This window comes from Sesamum indicum, linkage group LG6 (genome assembly GCF_026168435.1).
Source record: "Sesamum indicum cultivar Baizhima isolate 11 linkage group LG6, ASM2616843v1, whole genome shotgun sequence".
NCBI classification, from domain to species: domain Eukaryota; kingdom Viridiplantae; phylum Streptophyta; class Magnoliopsida; order Lamiales; family Pedaliaceae; genus Sesamum; species Sesamum indicum.
In genome coordinates, this window is record NC_142662.1 from 9,419,141 (window position 1) to 9,434,786 (window position 15,646).

The following is a 15,646-nucleotide window of genomic DNA, read 5'->3' on the forward strand; positions in this document are numbered from 1 at the left end:
CTCTCACACACACACACACACACATGCTGAGTTCCTTGCAAAAGTTTGCATCAATTTGATTGAGAAGAGGTTTTATTAAGTGACCGGACAATTTTATGATGAAGACAACTACATTTAAGGTGCAGACATAGCATATATGTAGTGTGGTTTTGTTGGCATTATTTTTAAGTTGCGAAAATATAATTTTACTCTCAATTAATTCTCTTTGAATTACTACCCCACACGCACTGAATACTATGTCCAATTTTATTGTATATATGTTCTAAATAGAAGTTTAATATTGTGATCATTAAAAAGTAATGTCTAAGGGTTAACTATGTCAAATCATTATTTTAAATTAGTTATTTTTTTTAAAAAAAAAACTCACTTTAACAATAACACCTTATCTTGAAACACTTGGAAAAAGAGGGGGAAAAGAAGTACCTATAAGCTATTTGTACTATATATTATAATTGGTGAGGGAATTTGGTGTCATGATTATCTTTATATGATTTCTTTTCTTTATGAAATTTACAATACACTAGTCTCTGTGTTTTGTGTGTTTAGTTTTGGAATTAAACCAAAAACGAAAAGGATGTACATGTGAAGTGTGGTAATAGATAAGGCAGCTAATAATTGAGTATGTGCAGTTGGAGATATTGATAGCTCATAGGAGGATGGATGGCTCAAATGGGAGCTACATACTTTTCTCCCTATCAATGCAAAACCTTTAACTTTACTCCTCACAAGAAAGGTGTATATATATATGGTATTAAAGGATTATAATGCTTTATGACCTAACTTCAACAATGCTAATCAAACCACTCTCATATATTTCATGATTCATGAGTGTGCAACTTACTATAAATCATCCCCAATCAATTATGGGACTAATTTATTACTAAAAATTTCTATATTTTTTTATTTCAATTATTTTTCCCATCTCAAACGACTAGAGTTAATATTATGTCTGGTTCAAAAGATTAGGAATGGGATAAAATATAAAAACACGATAAAACCCAATTTACATCTAAAGATTGAGTCGAATTCTTCACAATCGAAAGATTATTTCATAAAAGGTCAGTTAATGATTGAATTCAAAAATCGATCACTATTAAACTAAAGTCATTATATTTCAAGGATTGTAATATAAACCCATTTTATATTCAAAAACTCTTGGTCCAAGCCACTATGTTTCCTTTGGGCATTTTTGTTCTCATACAACCGATATCAAAAATTAAATAACCCTCATTTTAGCTAAAATTTCATGACACTTTTTCTGCCACAATTAATTATTGATAGGGATGGCAATTTATATAACCCGAACTCACGAGAACCCGTTCTTGGGCCTTCATTTTAAAGACCTGCACGAGGCCCAACCCAGTACATATATATATATATTTTAATTTTATAGATAAGTTGTAATTTACTTTTTTTTTTTAAATTGCATTAGTATGTAATTTATTTAAATTTTTCCTAATCCCTACCCTTCCCAACCGCCTCCAAACACTCTCTCTTTCACTCCCACCATCTCATTCTCTCTCTCAAATCTCTATTTCTTTTCTCAATCGTTTTCTTTCTTGCCTAGATCTACTTTTCGCCCTCCATCATTCTTCATTTTTTCTCAATTTCTCGTCATCTCTCTTCTCTCTCACTGTTTAGGCGTAGCTCTCTTGCCTTGTCCCGCCCGCCTTGCTACAACGCACGCTTTGCCTTGCCTTCTTACCTCGTCATTGCCTCTTTCTCGCCTTGCCCCATCGCCTGCTCAGCACTCGTCGTGCCTCACGTCTCCATCGCCTGATCCTTCATTGTGGCTTCTCTCCTCTTTTTTTTATGCATTTAAAAAAATTCGAATTTGTCGGTGTGAACCTGCACCGTTAGGTTTTCAAGTGTTGCAAGGTATAAGAAAATCCGGGGTTGGGGGGTGCAGGTCTGTCTCATAGTTGGATGGAAGGGTCCTGGGTCCACCAAAAGTCGCTCCATACCCGCGACGTTGCTATCTCTATTGATTGACCTGGATTATTATAGTCTCTCTGCAATTGTGAACACAACCTAGCTGGTAAAATATTTTGCATACGATTGAACTGAGCTAACGCTGTCGAGAAACTTGTTTCTTTCTTCTTTGGTTTCAATGCTTTCACACCTTTTTTTATCCAGTTTTTTCTTATTCATTTTTGTATATATCTTCGAACAAGAAGATTACCCTACATTCCAGTGAGGAAAAGCAAAAATTGTTATTAATACGGAGAGGTTGGGATTTATGTATGGGTGGCAATGGGGCGGGTTTGGGTCGATCCAGGATACGCCCTCCAACTTCGAGAGGACCCGGTACCTACCCCATCCCAGTTATTTAAAGGGCTGGTTTAACTCGGTAGACCAATTATTTTTAGTTTTTATTAATTTCATACATATATATTTATAAAAAAAAAATTAACATATCAATTACAAATAAAATTGTTCATGACCCAACCCAAATATTGAAGTTCAACAAAAAAATTTTCATGTACAAATAAAATTATTCATAGCAAAATAATCCAAAATAATTTATAACTATTATACATTAGTAACAATTTCTTCATATGCTTCTTCTGTAAGTATTGTGGGATAATTTTTCAGTTTTAATTTCATCAATTGTTGAACAAATACCTAATAATAAATAAATAAAATGATATAATATTTTGTTAGTATCTATTCTATTAAAATAAAATAAAATAATATAAATACATATTAAATAAATATACGGGGGCGGGCGTCCTTAAGAACTCGGGATCCGCACCGGACCCGACCAGGTCCAAGTTCTTAGGACCCATTACCCGCTTTGCTTTTAATTTTTTTGATGCAGCCGGTCCGGAAAAGGTACGGATCTAATTGCCACCCTTAGATTTATGCAACAAACAAGCAGCGACATTTGGATACGAATCTGGGAAGATGCGGACCTAGTATTGCCACCCTCTAGAACAAAATTGTTCCTATGATAGTAAGTGTAGCACTAATTTTTAGGTATTATTACGCTTAGAAAATTGACCATACAAACGCATGGGTTTAGACCTATGTTTGGGTCAAGTTTCGTGAAATTCTGAAAATGTGCAAAATTTAGCTGTTTTACACGGTTTTATTAAAGAAAGTTTGTTTTCCTTTCATACTAACTTGTAGTTATTATTACGCTTAGAAAACTTACCATACAAATTCATGGATTTAGACCTACGTTTGGGTCAAGTTTCGTGAAAGGGAAACAAACTTTCTTTAATAAAACCATGTAAAACATCTAAATTTTGAACGTTCTAAGAATTCCACGAAATTTGACCCAAACGTAGGTCTAAACCTATGCATTTGTATGGTAAATTTTCTAAGCGTAATAAACACTAGAAATTAATATGAAATGAAAACATTCTTTCTTTAATAAAACCACGTAAAACAACTAAATTTTGAATGTTTTCAAAATTCTACGAAACTTGACCCAAACGTAGGTCTAAACCCATACAATTATATGGTAAATTTTTTAAGAATAACATTTGAGGGAATCAATGTTAGACTTATTGGATCCTTAGCAATTCATGCGAGGATGGTGGGGATCTCTAGAAAGCCCGTTTTATGAAATTTTCGGAGAGATCAACAGGGTTACGTCTCCTTTATTTATCACTAGGTAGAGATGAATAATACCTACAAGTTAATATGAAAGGGAAACAAACTTTCTTCAATAAAACCGCGTAAAACAACTAAATTTTGAACGTTTTCAAAATTCTACGAAACGTGACTCAAACGTAGGTCTAAATCCATGCATTTGTATGATCAATTTTCTGAGCGTAATAATACCTAGATGTTAGTATGAAAGGGAAACAAACTTTATAACAAAATCGTGTAAAACAACTACATTTTAAACTTTTTCAGAATTCTACAAAACTTGACCGAAAAGTAGGTCTAAACCCATAAATTTCTAAGAGCAATAATAACTACAAATTAGTATGAAAGGAAAACAAACTTTCTCAAATAAAATCGCGTAAAATTGCTAAATTTTGAACATTCTCAAAATTCTACTAAACATGACATAAACGTAGGTCTAAACTCATGCATTTGTATGGTAAATTTTCTAAACGTAATAATAACTAGAAATTAGTATGAAAGGAAAACAAACATTGTTTAATAAAACCGCGTAAAACAGCTAAATTTTGAACGTTATCAGAATTCCACGAAACTTGATCCAAACGTAGGTATAAACCCAAGCATTTGTATGGTAATGTTTCTAAGCGTAATAATAACTACAAGTTAGTATGAAAGAAAAACAAACTCTCTTTAATAAAACCGCATAAAATAGCTAAATTTTAAACGTTATCACAATTTCATGAAACTTGACCGAAATGTAGGTCTAAACCCATGCATTTGTATGGTAAAATGCATGGGTTTAGACCTAATTTTGGGTCAAGTTTCGTGAAATTCTGAGAAAACGTTCAAAATTTAGCTGTTTTACGCGGTTTATTAAAGAGAGTTTATTTTCCTTTCATACTAACTTGTAGTTATTGTTGCGCTTAGAAAATTTACCATACAAATGCATGAGTTTAGACCTACTTTTGGGTCAAGTTTTTTGAAATTTTGAGAACGTTCAAAATTGAGTTGTTTTACACGGTTTTATTAAAAGACGTTTGTTTCTCTTTCATACTAACTTTTAGGTATTATTATGCTTAGAAAATTGACCATACAAACGCATGGGTTTAGACCTACGTTTGGGTCAAGTTTCATGGAATTCTAAGAATGTTCAAAATTTAGCTGTTTTACGTTGTTTTATTAAAGAAAGATTGTTTTCCTTTCATACTAACTTGTAGTTATTATTACGCTTAGAAAATTTACCATACAAATGCATGGGTTTAGACTTACATTTGGGTCAAGTTTCGTGGAATTCTGAGAAAACATTCAAAATTTACCTGTTTTACAAAGAAAGTTTGTTTTCCTTTCATACTAACTTGTAGTTATTATTGTGCTTAGAAATTTGACCATACAAATGCATGGGTTTAGACCTACGTTTGGGTTAAGTTTCGTGGAATTCTGATAACGTTCAAAATTTAGTTATTTTACGCGGTTTTATTAAAAAAAGTTTGTTTCCCTTTCATACTAATTTGTAGTTATTATTACGCTTAGAAACTTTACCATACAAATGCATGGGTTTAGACCTACTATGAGTCAAGTTTCATGGAATTCTGAAATCGTTCAAAATTTAGTTGTTTTACGCGGTTTTATTAAAGAAAGTTTGTTTTTCTTTCATACTAACTTGTAGTTATTATTACGCTTAGAAATTTACCGTATAAATGCATGGGTTTAGACCTACTTTTGGGTCATGTTTCGTAGAATTCTGATAACGTTCAAAATTTAGATGTTTTACGCAATTTTATTAAAGAAAGTTTGTTTTACCTTTCATACTAATTTGTAGTTATTATTACGCTTAGAAAATTTACCATACAAATGCATGGGTTTAGACTTAGTTTTGGGTCAAGTTTCGTAGAATTCTGATAACGTTCAAAATTTAGTTGTTTTACACGATTTTATTAAAGAAAGTTTGTTCCCTTTGATACTAACTTGTAGTTGTTATTAGGCTTAGAAAATTTACCATACAAATGCACATGATGCACTTACCCGTGATGCACATGACGATTCACGTATGTAATAGCCTTGTGAAAACCTTGTCATTGTTATTTTCTTAGAGCACTCCCATTCCAGTTCTTGCATATGGATCTAACATTACATTTTGCTCCCAAGTGATCAGTAGATTTATAGTCTTTTGAAGTTTGTTGTTTGGTAAGGGAGATTAAATGGTTGAGAAGTAAAATTGGATGTTTATGAATCCACTCCAAGCTTCAGTTTTGCTTTCATCCAAAACTTAAAAAGTGAACTATCCCCTTGTACTTTTTCAGTTCATCTCACCCAAGTAACAATTATCTTACTAATATGTTCAAAATTGCAATTATTCTTTTCTTTTAGATCATATATTCTTGAGCAAGTGCACTAGAATTTTTCTTAAGAAAAACTTGGATTTACTACCACTATTTCAAGTGGTTGATTTAATTTTGTTTTAAACACAATTTTAAGTTTACAACAAGAAAATCATTTCATATTGGGGTTCTTAGTATGAATTTTTTATAACTATATCTTATTTAACTTCTTATTGATTTTCTTTAACCATTAAAAGAACTAAAACTATATTTAGAAATAAAAACACTAATTAACTCAAAGAAAAAAAAATTAAGCCAAACTTTTAAAAATAATATAATTTTTTAAATGCTAATCTTTTCTCCACATGACCTCATTCTTCATTCTTTCTTAAAACTTTTGATTATCTCTTTTGGAATCTCAACAACTTCTATTATTGTCAATTATTTTCTTCATCTTTAGTTAATCCAATATTTTTCCTATTCTCCATTTTCGTTTTCTTTTTTCTTGTGACATTTCATTACAACCTATCATGGATAATATATGGTTTATTCAAGTTGGACATAAGCTTGACAATATTGATTATTTTGAAAAATGAGTGCTCGATTAATAGATCTCATTTTATCATTGTTCTTTGTTATCAATAATTATATCCTAACAAAAGCCTATTAATACAAGTACAAAAATTTTCATATTTTTGCATAATTTAATCTTTGTATTTTGGCCTTGTATAAAGATCTTTTTTCATGATTTTATTGATAAGTCATAAATTGATAACATCATAAATTCAATTTATTGAGTTTCTCCTCTAACTATTAATGGGAAATTTATAGTAAGTATGAAATTATATTTGAAAAATAAAAGAGGTGAAAAACTACAATTTATACCATTCATATATATAATTATTTGACCCCTCCAACTATGAAAATTTAATATATTTTACTCCTAAAATAAATAAATTTGGCTTATGTTTAGCCATCATACTATTACACTATCAATATATTCAAATAATATAATTATGATTTATACAAGAGTAAATAGTTTTCTCCATTATTTAAGAGAAAAGAAAGATAATTCATCTCATGTACTTAATCCTAATAATTACTATATTCAAAATTAAAAGAATTTAGTGGATTATCATTAGCTACAACTATAAAATACTTGCTATTAGTTGTGGTTTCGTATAAATCCACAACATCAACTATAGCTAAAAACTATGGAAAGTTTAAATTTTTTTGTCATGGTTAAGACTATGGTAAACATTGGTCAACCTAAGACCATTGCAAGTTTTTATTTAAGAAATAATATAAAATCAAACTACCTCCTAACTTACATAAATCTATAATATATCTTTCACTTGTGTATTGATTGCTAAAATGTGTATAGAGTCACTAATAAGTGCACTAGCTATCAAGCAGTATAATAAATATCGGTCCCACGAGAATTTAAATGAAACAAGTACCAAAACTATAACTAATCTACGATTATTTTGACGATTGAGAATCAAGTGACAGATTATGACTACGGAATGCAATAACTAAGGGAAATAAGGCAAACAAATTGTTGGAGAAGATTTAGGAATGAGAAAGATGTAAAGGCTATAGGTCTACTTAATTGATTTAATGAATGTGAAACTTAACAGATTAATCTAACGAGCAAGTGCTTTTATATACTAATGTTCTTCTTAAGTTTATTCGATATACTCTCTCGAGCTATGCCTAATTTATTATTATCAAGGAAATAGTGGATTCCTGTAATCTAAACCTTCTAACAATAATTCATTATGAACTATGAAAAAATTATGCAACCAGATGAATCATGTCAATGTGTGATATCATTTAATTCACACTACAAATTGCCCTATCCACTATGCTGAATTTCCTTCCAGTTTATCAACATAATTAATTCAATCTAAGAGATGGCCAAACTCTCAAATCGAAAGAGCAAGCACAATAAGTTGCAGACACATGAAAACAAAGCACTAGATTGATTTGATAAAAATTACTTAAAACATTGTCTCAATTAGGCTTCCCAAAAGTTTTAGCAAAAATCAAATTAATTCACCCTATCTAGATCGAACACAAAAGAGAAAAATAAAGAGGAACTCATGGAGTCGAAAGTTGGGCATGAGCGTTTTGTCGCTCCGGCGCCGGATCTCACTACCCCACTTGTCTTCTCCTTCCGTTTCAATCTTTTCCAGCCAAAAAGTTTCTTTCTCTTGTCTCCTTTCTTCTTTTTCAGCTAGTTCCTCAATATGGTAGGAGGGACAAGGAATCTGCCTTTAATTAACTCTTCGTTTCTTTCCTTTTTAGTTTTATTTCTACCAAGCTTCTAAAATATATTTTACAAGGAAATAAACTAGCTCCACAACAAGTTTCATATTAGCACTCAACTTAGAAATTTTCAAATTTCGTATACTGCATGTCTTATAGCCCATGGGCACAGGTAAAACTAACACCAGTTTCTGTCTTGCGAACTTCTGATAACTTGTAGGTCACGGGTCATTTTGGTAGCGCTGCTATTGGAATATATAGGTTATTTTGGCAGCACCGCTATTAGAATATTTCATGTTTCCACATTTTAGCTCTTTTTGCAACTCTCGTTCCTTCTACAAAAGCACCTAAAATATCACAAATACATCAAAGAACAAGCATCATATCACAAGAGTATAGGGGTATCAATAGAAAAATACATCATATAATTGACCTTAATCACGTATACTTATGCTAATGTATTATATAAAATAATTCTTTAAAGGATTAATATTAACTTTAAAATTATAATATTAGTTGGTAATCTATTGAAATTGGGTTATTGCTTTTAAAAGGTTATTGAAATTTTTTATTTTGAATTTTAATTTAATCTATGTCTATGGTACACTATTAACAGTGATTTAAAGTTATTTTTTCATATGTGATTTATTTAAAGATATATAACAAATTAAAAACTGCTAAGCTTATTTTATTTATTTCATTTATTTGTAATTGCATAAGATTTCAAATTTATAATTTCTGTTGCAGTTTAATATATTTTTAAGTAGTTAATTAGTTAGCTACTTTGTTTTTACAAAAAACCAATTTGTTTGACTCTCAAAAGATCTTGATCAAATTTATGATGACTACATAAATAAAACAAAGGGAATGAATAAGAATCACTAAAAAATTGTTGTTTATTGAAACTTTAACATGTGTCGAATAGATTATTCTTATATGTCTATTAATAACTTATTGAATGACGTAGTTAATAACTATTTTTGTAATACTTCAAAAAAAAAAAAAAACTATTTTTGTAATACTTGTTACAATCTTATTATAACTGTATCAATAGAACTAAAATGTGTCTACAAAATTTTAAAAGACCTATTCAATGATTTATAGTTTATAAATGGTACAGACATTATTTATTTATGGTTGCGTGCCCATTTTTTCTTCATTTTCTTTTAATATTTTTGGAAAACAGGTATATGTGGCGATGAATTACGAGTAAAAATTTAAGTGTATGTTATTGAAAAAAATTGAATTTAGTACAATGACAATTTGTTCATATTATAATATCATAAATGAATAAAATATCACATGACAAGTAGTACGTAGTCACACTCCAAATGTTCAAATTACCTTTTAGCGTCTTACAAGAAATAGTCTTTTATTTTGAGGTTAAGTGATTCAATTTATTTATTTTTATTTATCTTTTAACATGTTTTACTTTCAAATGTTTGATTAATATGACAATTTTGTCTCTAACTAATTATCATTTATATATGTGCTTGGAAACTATGCTAAAAAATTTCTAATTGTATTCAATATTCTTTAAATTTTTATGATCTCTTCTAGTCATTTTTATCTTTTTTTTTTTCCGATAAATGTAATTTTCATAAATAAAGAAAGATACAGTACAACAATCATGAATCAAGTAGTGTTTCCTTCGATAGGCCAATAGATACGCCACAATCTATAAAGTGCTTACTAATAGAGCTAGCTAAGGTAATGCCAAGTATACGTTGTTTAACATCCTCCACAATTAAGCTAGCTACAATATTCGAGTTTCGCTCAATATGCTCAAATTGCCTAAGATTTCTTTCTCTCCATATATGGTATATACACACACCCAGTAATGCGTGATAGGCCACATTGACGATATGTTTACCCTCCACTTCCTTCCAGCCCACTCAACATCTGCCATCCAATCTCTATTAGGCCACGCAAAGCGTACAACTCGTCTAATAGTGTGAAGGCATTGGCGACTGTATCGACATCGAAATAATAGGTGTGTGTGTGTGTCTCCACCTCATCCTCATCACATAATACACATCTACCTAAGTGAGATAACCATGATTTGTCCGTCGTAGGTAGTTTTTCCAATATAGCAAGCCATAAGATACACATGTGGCGAGGTATCTTTAAAGCGCCCGAAAGTAGTAAAGCCCAACCTACTTTCGAGCTTGGTGGATCAAATAATCGGTATAGAGCCTGGATCGTATGGATTCCACCGAAAAATCTCCAAATAATTCGATCATTATCCCCATGAATCAGTGAAAGTGTGTGAGTAATCTCCAAGTACTGTATGTCAGTAATGAGAGGCCACTGCCACTGACCTCTTTGGATGACAGAGCTAAGTCTGATGGATTCATGAAGACCAAGGGTGACCGGTCCCCTCGGGAATCTCGCCATAAGAGGACCGAGATGATGCCATGGGTCCTACCAGAGATAAAATTCACCACCATCTCCAATATGGTATTCCACCATTGGTCTCAGCCACATTCGCAGACGGATCATTTTCTTCCAACCCCACGAACCTCTATGATCAGGGATAGTCCATATTGAAGCATCACGTAGTCGCCCCTGGTACAGCCAATCAACCCGAATGAAAGTTCTATCACACCGGATGACATCACATAATTTTTTGCATATCCCTCAGCCCTTGTCCTCCTCAACCAGTGGTTTACAAACCTCATTCCACGCCACTTTGGCATAACCACTGCTCCCTTCTCCTTTCCATAAGAAAGTCCGCAGGCGCTTCTCAATGTTCTTAATAACCCCTTTTGGTAGTATGAATGTCGAAGCCCAGTAAACACTCAGAGCTGTCAGTACAGATTTAATAATTTGCACCCTCCCCGCATATGAGAGTGTCAAGCCCTCCCAACCAGTAATACGTTCATCAATTTTTTTCAGTAAAGTTGACAGTCAGAGATAGACAGTCTAGAAGAGATCAAGAGAAGGCCTAAGTACCTCTTGGTAGAAGCCCCTCTTGAAATCCAAGCACTGCTAACATCTGCTCTTTCAGTCCTTGTGCAGATCGGGAGATAATAAGATGACTCTTATCCACATTAAGTCGTAGTCCTGACCACGTCCCAAACTGATCCAATCCTTCTTTGAATACTGTAATGGAGTCAATGTCAGCACGACAGAACAATAAGAGATGATCAACGAACCCCAGCTGAAAAAGACGAGAAGGCTCACATTTCCAATGGAAGGTAAAGCCCCCGTCCTAGTCGATCATCTGTAAGAATACCAGGTGCATCACCTCCATCACAAGTACAAATAGGTATGGCGAGAGTGGATCACCCTGTCGAAGGCCTCGGGCACCTGTGAAAAAACCATGCGGTTTTTCTTTCATCCCCACCGAGAATGAGGTAGTGGTGACACACTCCTCAATCCATTTCATGAATACCACTGGAAACCCAAAGAGTTGCAACACAGCTAACAAAAAATCCCATTCTACTGTATCGTAGGCCTTGCAAATATCCACTTTTAACGCACACCTCCATGGTACCCGCATTTGATTGTAGCCGGTAAAGAGTTCCTGTGCCAACATAATATTGTCCCCAATACTTCTACCAGGTATGAATGCAGCATGACAGGGACTAATTAACTTGTCCAACACCACACTCAATCTTTGGACAAGTAGTTTTGCAATAATCTTATACAAAACATTACAACACGAAATAGAGTGGAAATCAGCAACAGCCATAGGGGAGTATACCTTAGAAATAAGTGCCAAAAGCATACTATTAATTTGCTTCAGTAGTCTCTCCGTTGTAAAGAAATTCAGAACAGCGTTAGTGATCTCACTCCCCACCACCGGCAAGCAGCTTTAAAGAATCCTGAAGAAAAAAACCATCAGGCCTCGGAGCTTTGATGTCAGCAATATCAAATACCGCAAGTTTCACGTCCTCCGGCATAAATGGCAAGATAAGTTGTGAGGCCTCCTCATCAGATAATACATGCTGCACCCATGGTCTCATGTATCAAAAATCCATAACCTCACGGTGTCGAACTCCTCCCAACAAGGACTGATAATAAGCTACAAATTCATGGCTCACAGCATTCAGCTCCGTGTGAGTGGTCCCATGAGCATCATCAATTTGAAGAATCCTTCTCGCAGTCCGCCTCTGTATAATTTTGCGAAAAAACACGCGAGAATATTGGTCCCCTCCCTTCATCCACTCCATCGTAGCTCGCTGCTGTAGCATAATTTGTTCAAATTTGACCGCCTTGGAATAAATAAGGCGATAACAGTGTTCCAAGAATATGAACAACTCATCTTCTCTATTTAAGCTGGCTAAAGTTTGTGCCGTCTCCAAGAATCCTTTTGCAAGTTGTACATTATGCGTCAGGTTCCCCTTCTTCCACCGCTGCTCTCGAAATAAATATTTGAGAGCCTTTAACTTCTGGGTGACTGCATACATGGGAGCTCTTATAACTTCGTGCTGCCAAATATTCTGCACACTGGGAATAAAGTTCGGTGAGAGAGTAAGGTAGTTATCGAATCGAAACATACCCCCGAACTGTCTTTGACTATCCCCCGATATTACCATCGACGAGCGATCAAATGTGCGTGGGGTAAGGCAGGAATAGAATGTCGTCAGAAAGCTCGCCGCCCAGGTATCGTTAGTGAGCATCCGGTCCAACCTCTTCCATAGATTCCTCGGGCTGGCACTAAAATTATGCCATGAAAACCATTCACCTTGCATGGGTAATGGCAGTAATCCAGCATTTTTGATACATGTATTGAACTCCTCCATTGCCATTCGTATGTCTCCCGACAAGCCACAGACCTCGCTTAAATCCCTTACCGCATTAAAGTCACCTCCAACAATCCACGGTAAGTCCACATATTGTGTAGCAAGCTGTTCAAGTGAACCCCATAAATCCCGCCTATCGGCTACTTCATTCGCACCATAAATAACAGTAAAGATAGTGGGCTCATGCACTGCTAGAATGTTAACCCGAACATGTATGTATTGTGAACTCAATTCTAACACATCAACATCAACAAAGTTTTCGTCCCATGCAAGCCATATACGGTTACCAACAGACGCATTATCCACAAACCATTTCTACTGGGGCAATAAAAATGACTAAATGCGAGAGATATTATTAATACAAACACGAGTTTCAAGTAAACCAATAAAGTGTAACCTGAACTCAGAAACTAGATCTTTGACAACTAGTTGGTGATCTCTCTTGTTCAGGCCAACAACATTCCATACAGTCGCATTCAGCATGGATCAACGCTTTCGGGGCTGCACGTTTTAGGACCCCTTGGAGAACCAACTGCATCATCAAGTAATTGTAGTGCGTCAAAGGAATTATAGACAATAAGAGCTTTACCCCTATCATCACAACTCGGACCAGTAACATAATAGGTTTCTCGCGCGTCTCTATCTCCTCCTCCACCATACGAACAGTAGGTCGGTCCCTATCCCGTTCAGGCATCACAGGGGCTCTCGATGCCCCCCCTTCTGGTGCAGTGACAGTGTTAAAGGATTTCTCCACCCCTGTCGGCGCTCGGTATGGACTCGCTTTTGGTACATAAACTATCACAGGTGGCTTTACCATTTTGGGAGCTTTGTTCAGTGTACAATCCTTAGCGGCATGGCCCAAAGTCATACAACAAGTGCATTTTGGAGGAACCCATTCGTATTCAACATCAACTTTATAGGGCGACTCCCCACCATCCTCATCAGGCGTCATATTAATGATATGTTTTGAAAATTTGGAGCTAATATCAAGCATCACGCATACACGAGCGAAATCCAGTCTCGTGCATGCTCTAGTAATTGCATCCGGATACAATGGTCGTCCCACGCAACTCGCAACCATACTAAGACCCTCCTCTATCCACAATTCCACTGGGAGATACCGTAGTTTAATCCATACAGGTACCTGCGTATGTTTCAACTTCCTCATCACCATCCCCGGCTCCCATTTTTGGAGGACAATAGGTTGTCCTTGGAACAACCACGGTCCACCCTCAATAATTTCCTCCATATCAATAACAGTTTTGAACTGGAAGAAAAAGAACCCATTCGTCGTGGATGTGACATCTCGTAGCGCCGGCCATACAGATTTGGCATACTCCTTGAGGTGGTGAAAATAGGATTTTTTTCCCCAGAAAATACCCAACAACTGTTGTTTTCCAATGTCTCGATCCAGCACGGATAGTATCAATCGAAGGACGTACGATGACCTCACCATTTTGCACAGTCGGAGCAAAATATGAGAGAACTTTTCGTGATGAGTTGTTGAATGCTTGTGCGATTTTATCATCAACAAGAGGTTCTGGACAAGCATGCAACGAGATATTACCAACAAATAACCCGGTAGAAATGGATTTGACACTCGATAACATGCGCGCCACATCACCCGCCACTTCCACCTCCTTTTCAACCGCCTCATGTCGCCTATGGGATGCCACATCGTCGCCCACATCATCGCACACGTCATCATCTACCTTGTCGTCCACATGAACTGCCACATCATCACCTTCCTTGCTGCTATGACAACCCACCGTCGACAACCCGTTCCAAGTCATTGGGCGTTCAACAGCTGGCGAACCAGCAGGCTGAGTTCCATCAGATCCATGCACCGGGGCCTGCTGCGTCGTCTGAGCCATAACCGCCGGCGAGATAAGACGTCGACAGGCCAGTCAGATACCTTTGTTTGGCTTCTCCCATCCAAATCTCGCCATCCATTTCGTTTTAAGTTCGTCAATGGCTGCCTTACCCTTCGCATCTCCGTCATCAATGATCTGGTTTGCCAAATGAAGGAACTCCTCCAGTTGAAACGGCGGCTGCAGTGAACCTCCATTAGACAACTTTTCGTCTTCCTCAGCCAAACTGCGTGCAACAACTCCATCAAAACCCGCGCCTTCTTCTTCCTCTAATACCTGCAATTTTTTCCAAATTTCCAGTTCATCACCAGCCTCCACACGACTGCCACCGTCCTCCTCAACATCCCGCTGCATCTCGTAGAGTTGCTGAGGCCTGATGAAGAGGCAATTTGCAGGATTCAAATTTTTTTGTCCAAGAATTTCCCGAGTTTCTATGTTGCTGTTGAACAGTTTGGATGCACACAATTCCAATTTCCCCAAATTCGAAACCCTAATCCTTCAAACTCTGCGTTTGTTTCTACATCACAGAGAAATCTTCCATGTGAGGGATTGATTTCTTAGCACGGAATTCGAGTGGGAATTCTACAAAGTTGAGTGACATTGCAGGCAAAAAGTTAATCAGAGATCTAGGTATATGCGATTTGCCCGCACTGGTTTTTCTGAAGAGAGGCTTTTGATTCTAGCTATTCTTAATGGCCTGAAATTTAATAGAAAAGAGAGAAGCTGCTTTCCAAGGGGTTCTCATCTAGTCATTTTTATCTTTACTAAAATAATATTATATGATTAAATTAGTTGAGTTAAAAAGTTAAAAAAAGTTTTAAAGACATTCATCTTTTTTATAGATATAGAGGGAAAA

The 15,646-nt window shown here is 35.3% G+C and overlaps 1 protein-coding gene across 1 annotated transcript; it reads right to left on the minus strand.

The window, feature by feature from the left end:
• Positions 1 to 11,962: 11,962 nt before the first annotated feature.
• On the minus strand, positions 11,963 to 14,793 carry LOC148787717 (uncharacterized). Its single transcript, XM_088881343.1, has 4 exons — positions 14,362 to 14,793; positions 13,509 to 14,186; positions 12,218 to 13,234; positions 11,963 to 12,121 (listed from the first exon to the last, which is right to left on the minus strand). The coding sequence occupies exons 1-4, from the start codon at positions 14,791 to 14,793 to the stop codon at positions 11,963 to 11,965; spliced, it is 2,286 nt and encodes a 761-aa protein (XP_088737469.1).
• Between the last annotated feature and the right edge of the window lie 853 nt (positions 14,794 to 15,646).

Excerpts from the sequence above, each read along its gene's own strand:
- LOC148787717 (XM_088881343.1), bottom strand. The coding sequence starts at position 14,793 with ATGGCTCAGACGACGCAGCAGGCCCCGGTGCATGGATCTGATGGAACT. Across the intron at positions 14,187-14,361 it reads TGCAAAATGGTGAGGTCATC|TTCAAAACTGTTATTGATAT; the intron begins GTACGTCCTTCG and ends TTTTTCTTCCAG. Across the intron at positions 12,122-12,217 it reads CTCACACGGAGCTGAATGCT|CATGTATTATCTGATGAGGA; the intron begins GTGAGCCATGAA and ends CCATGGGTGCAG.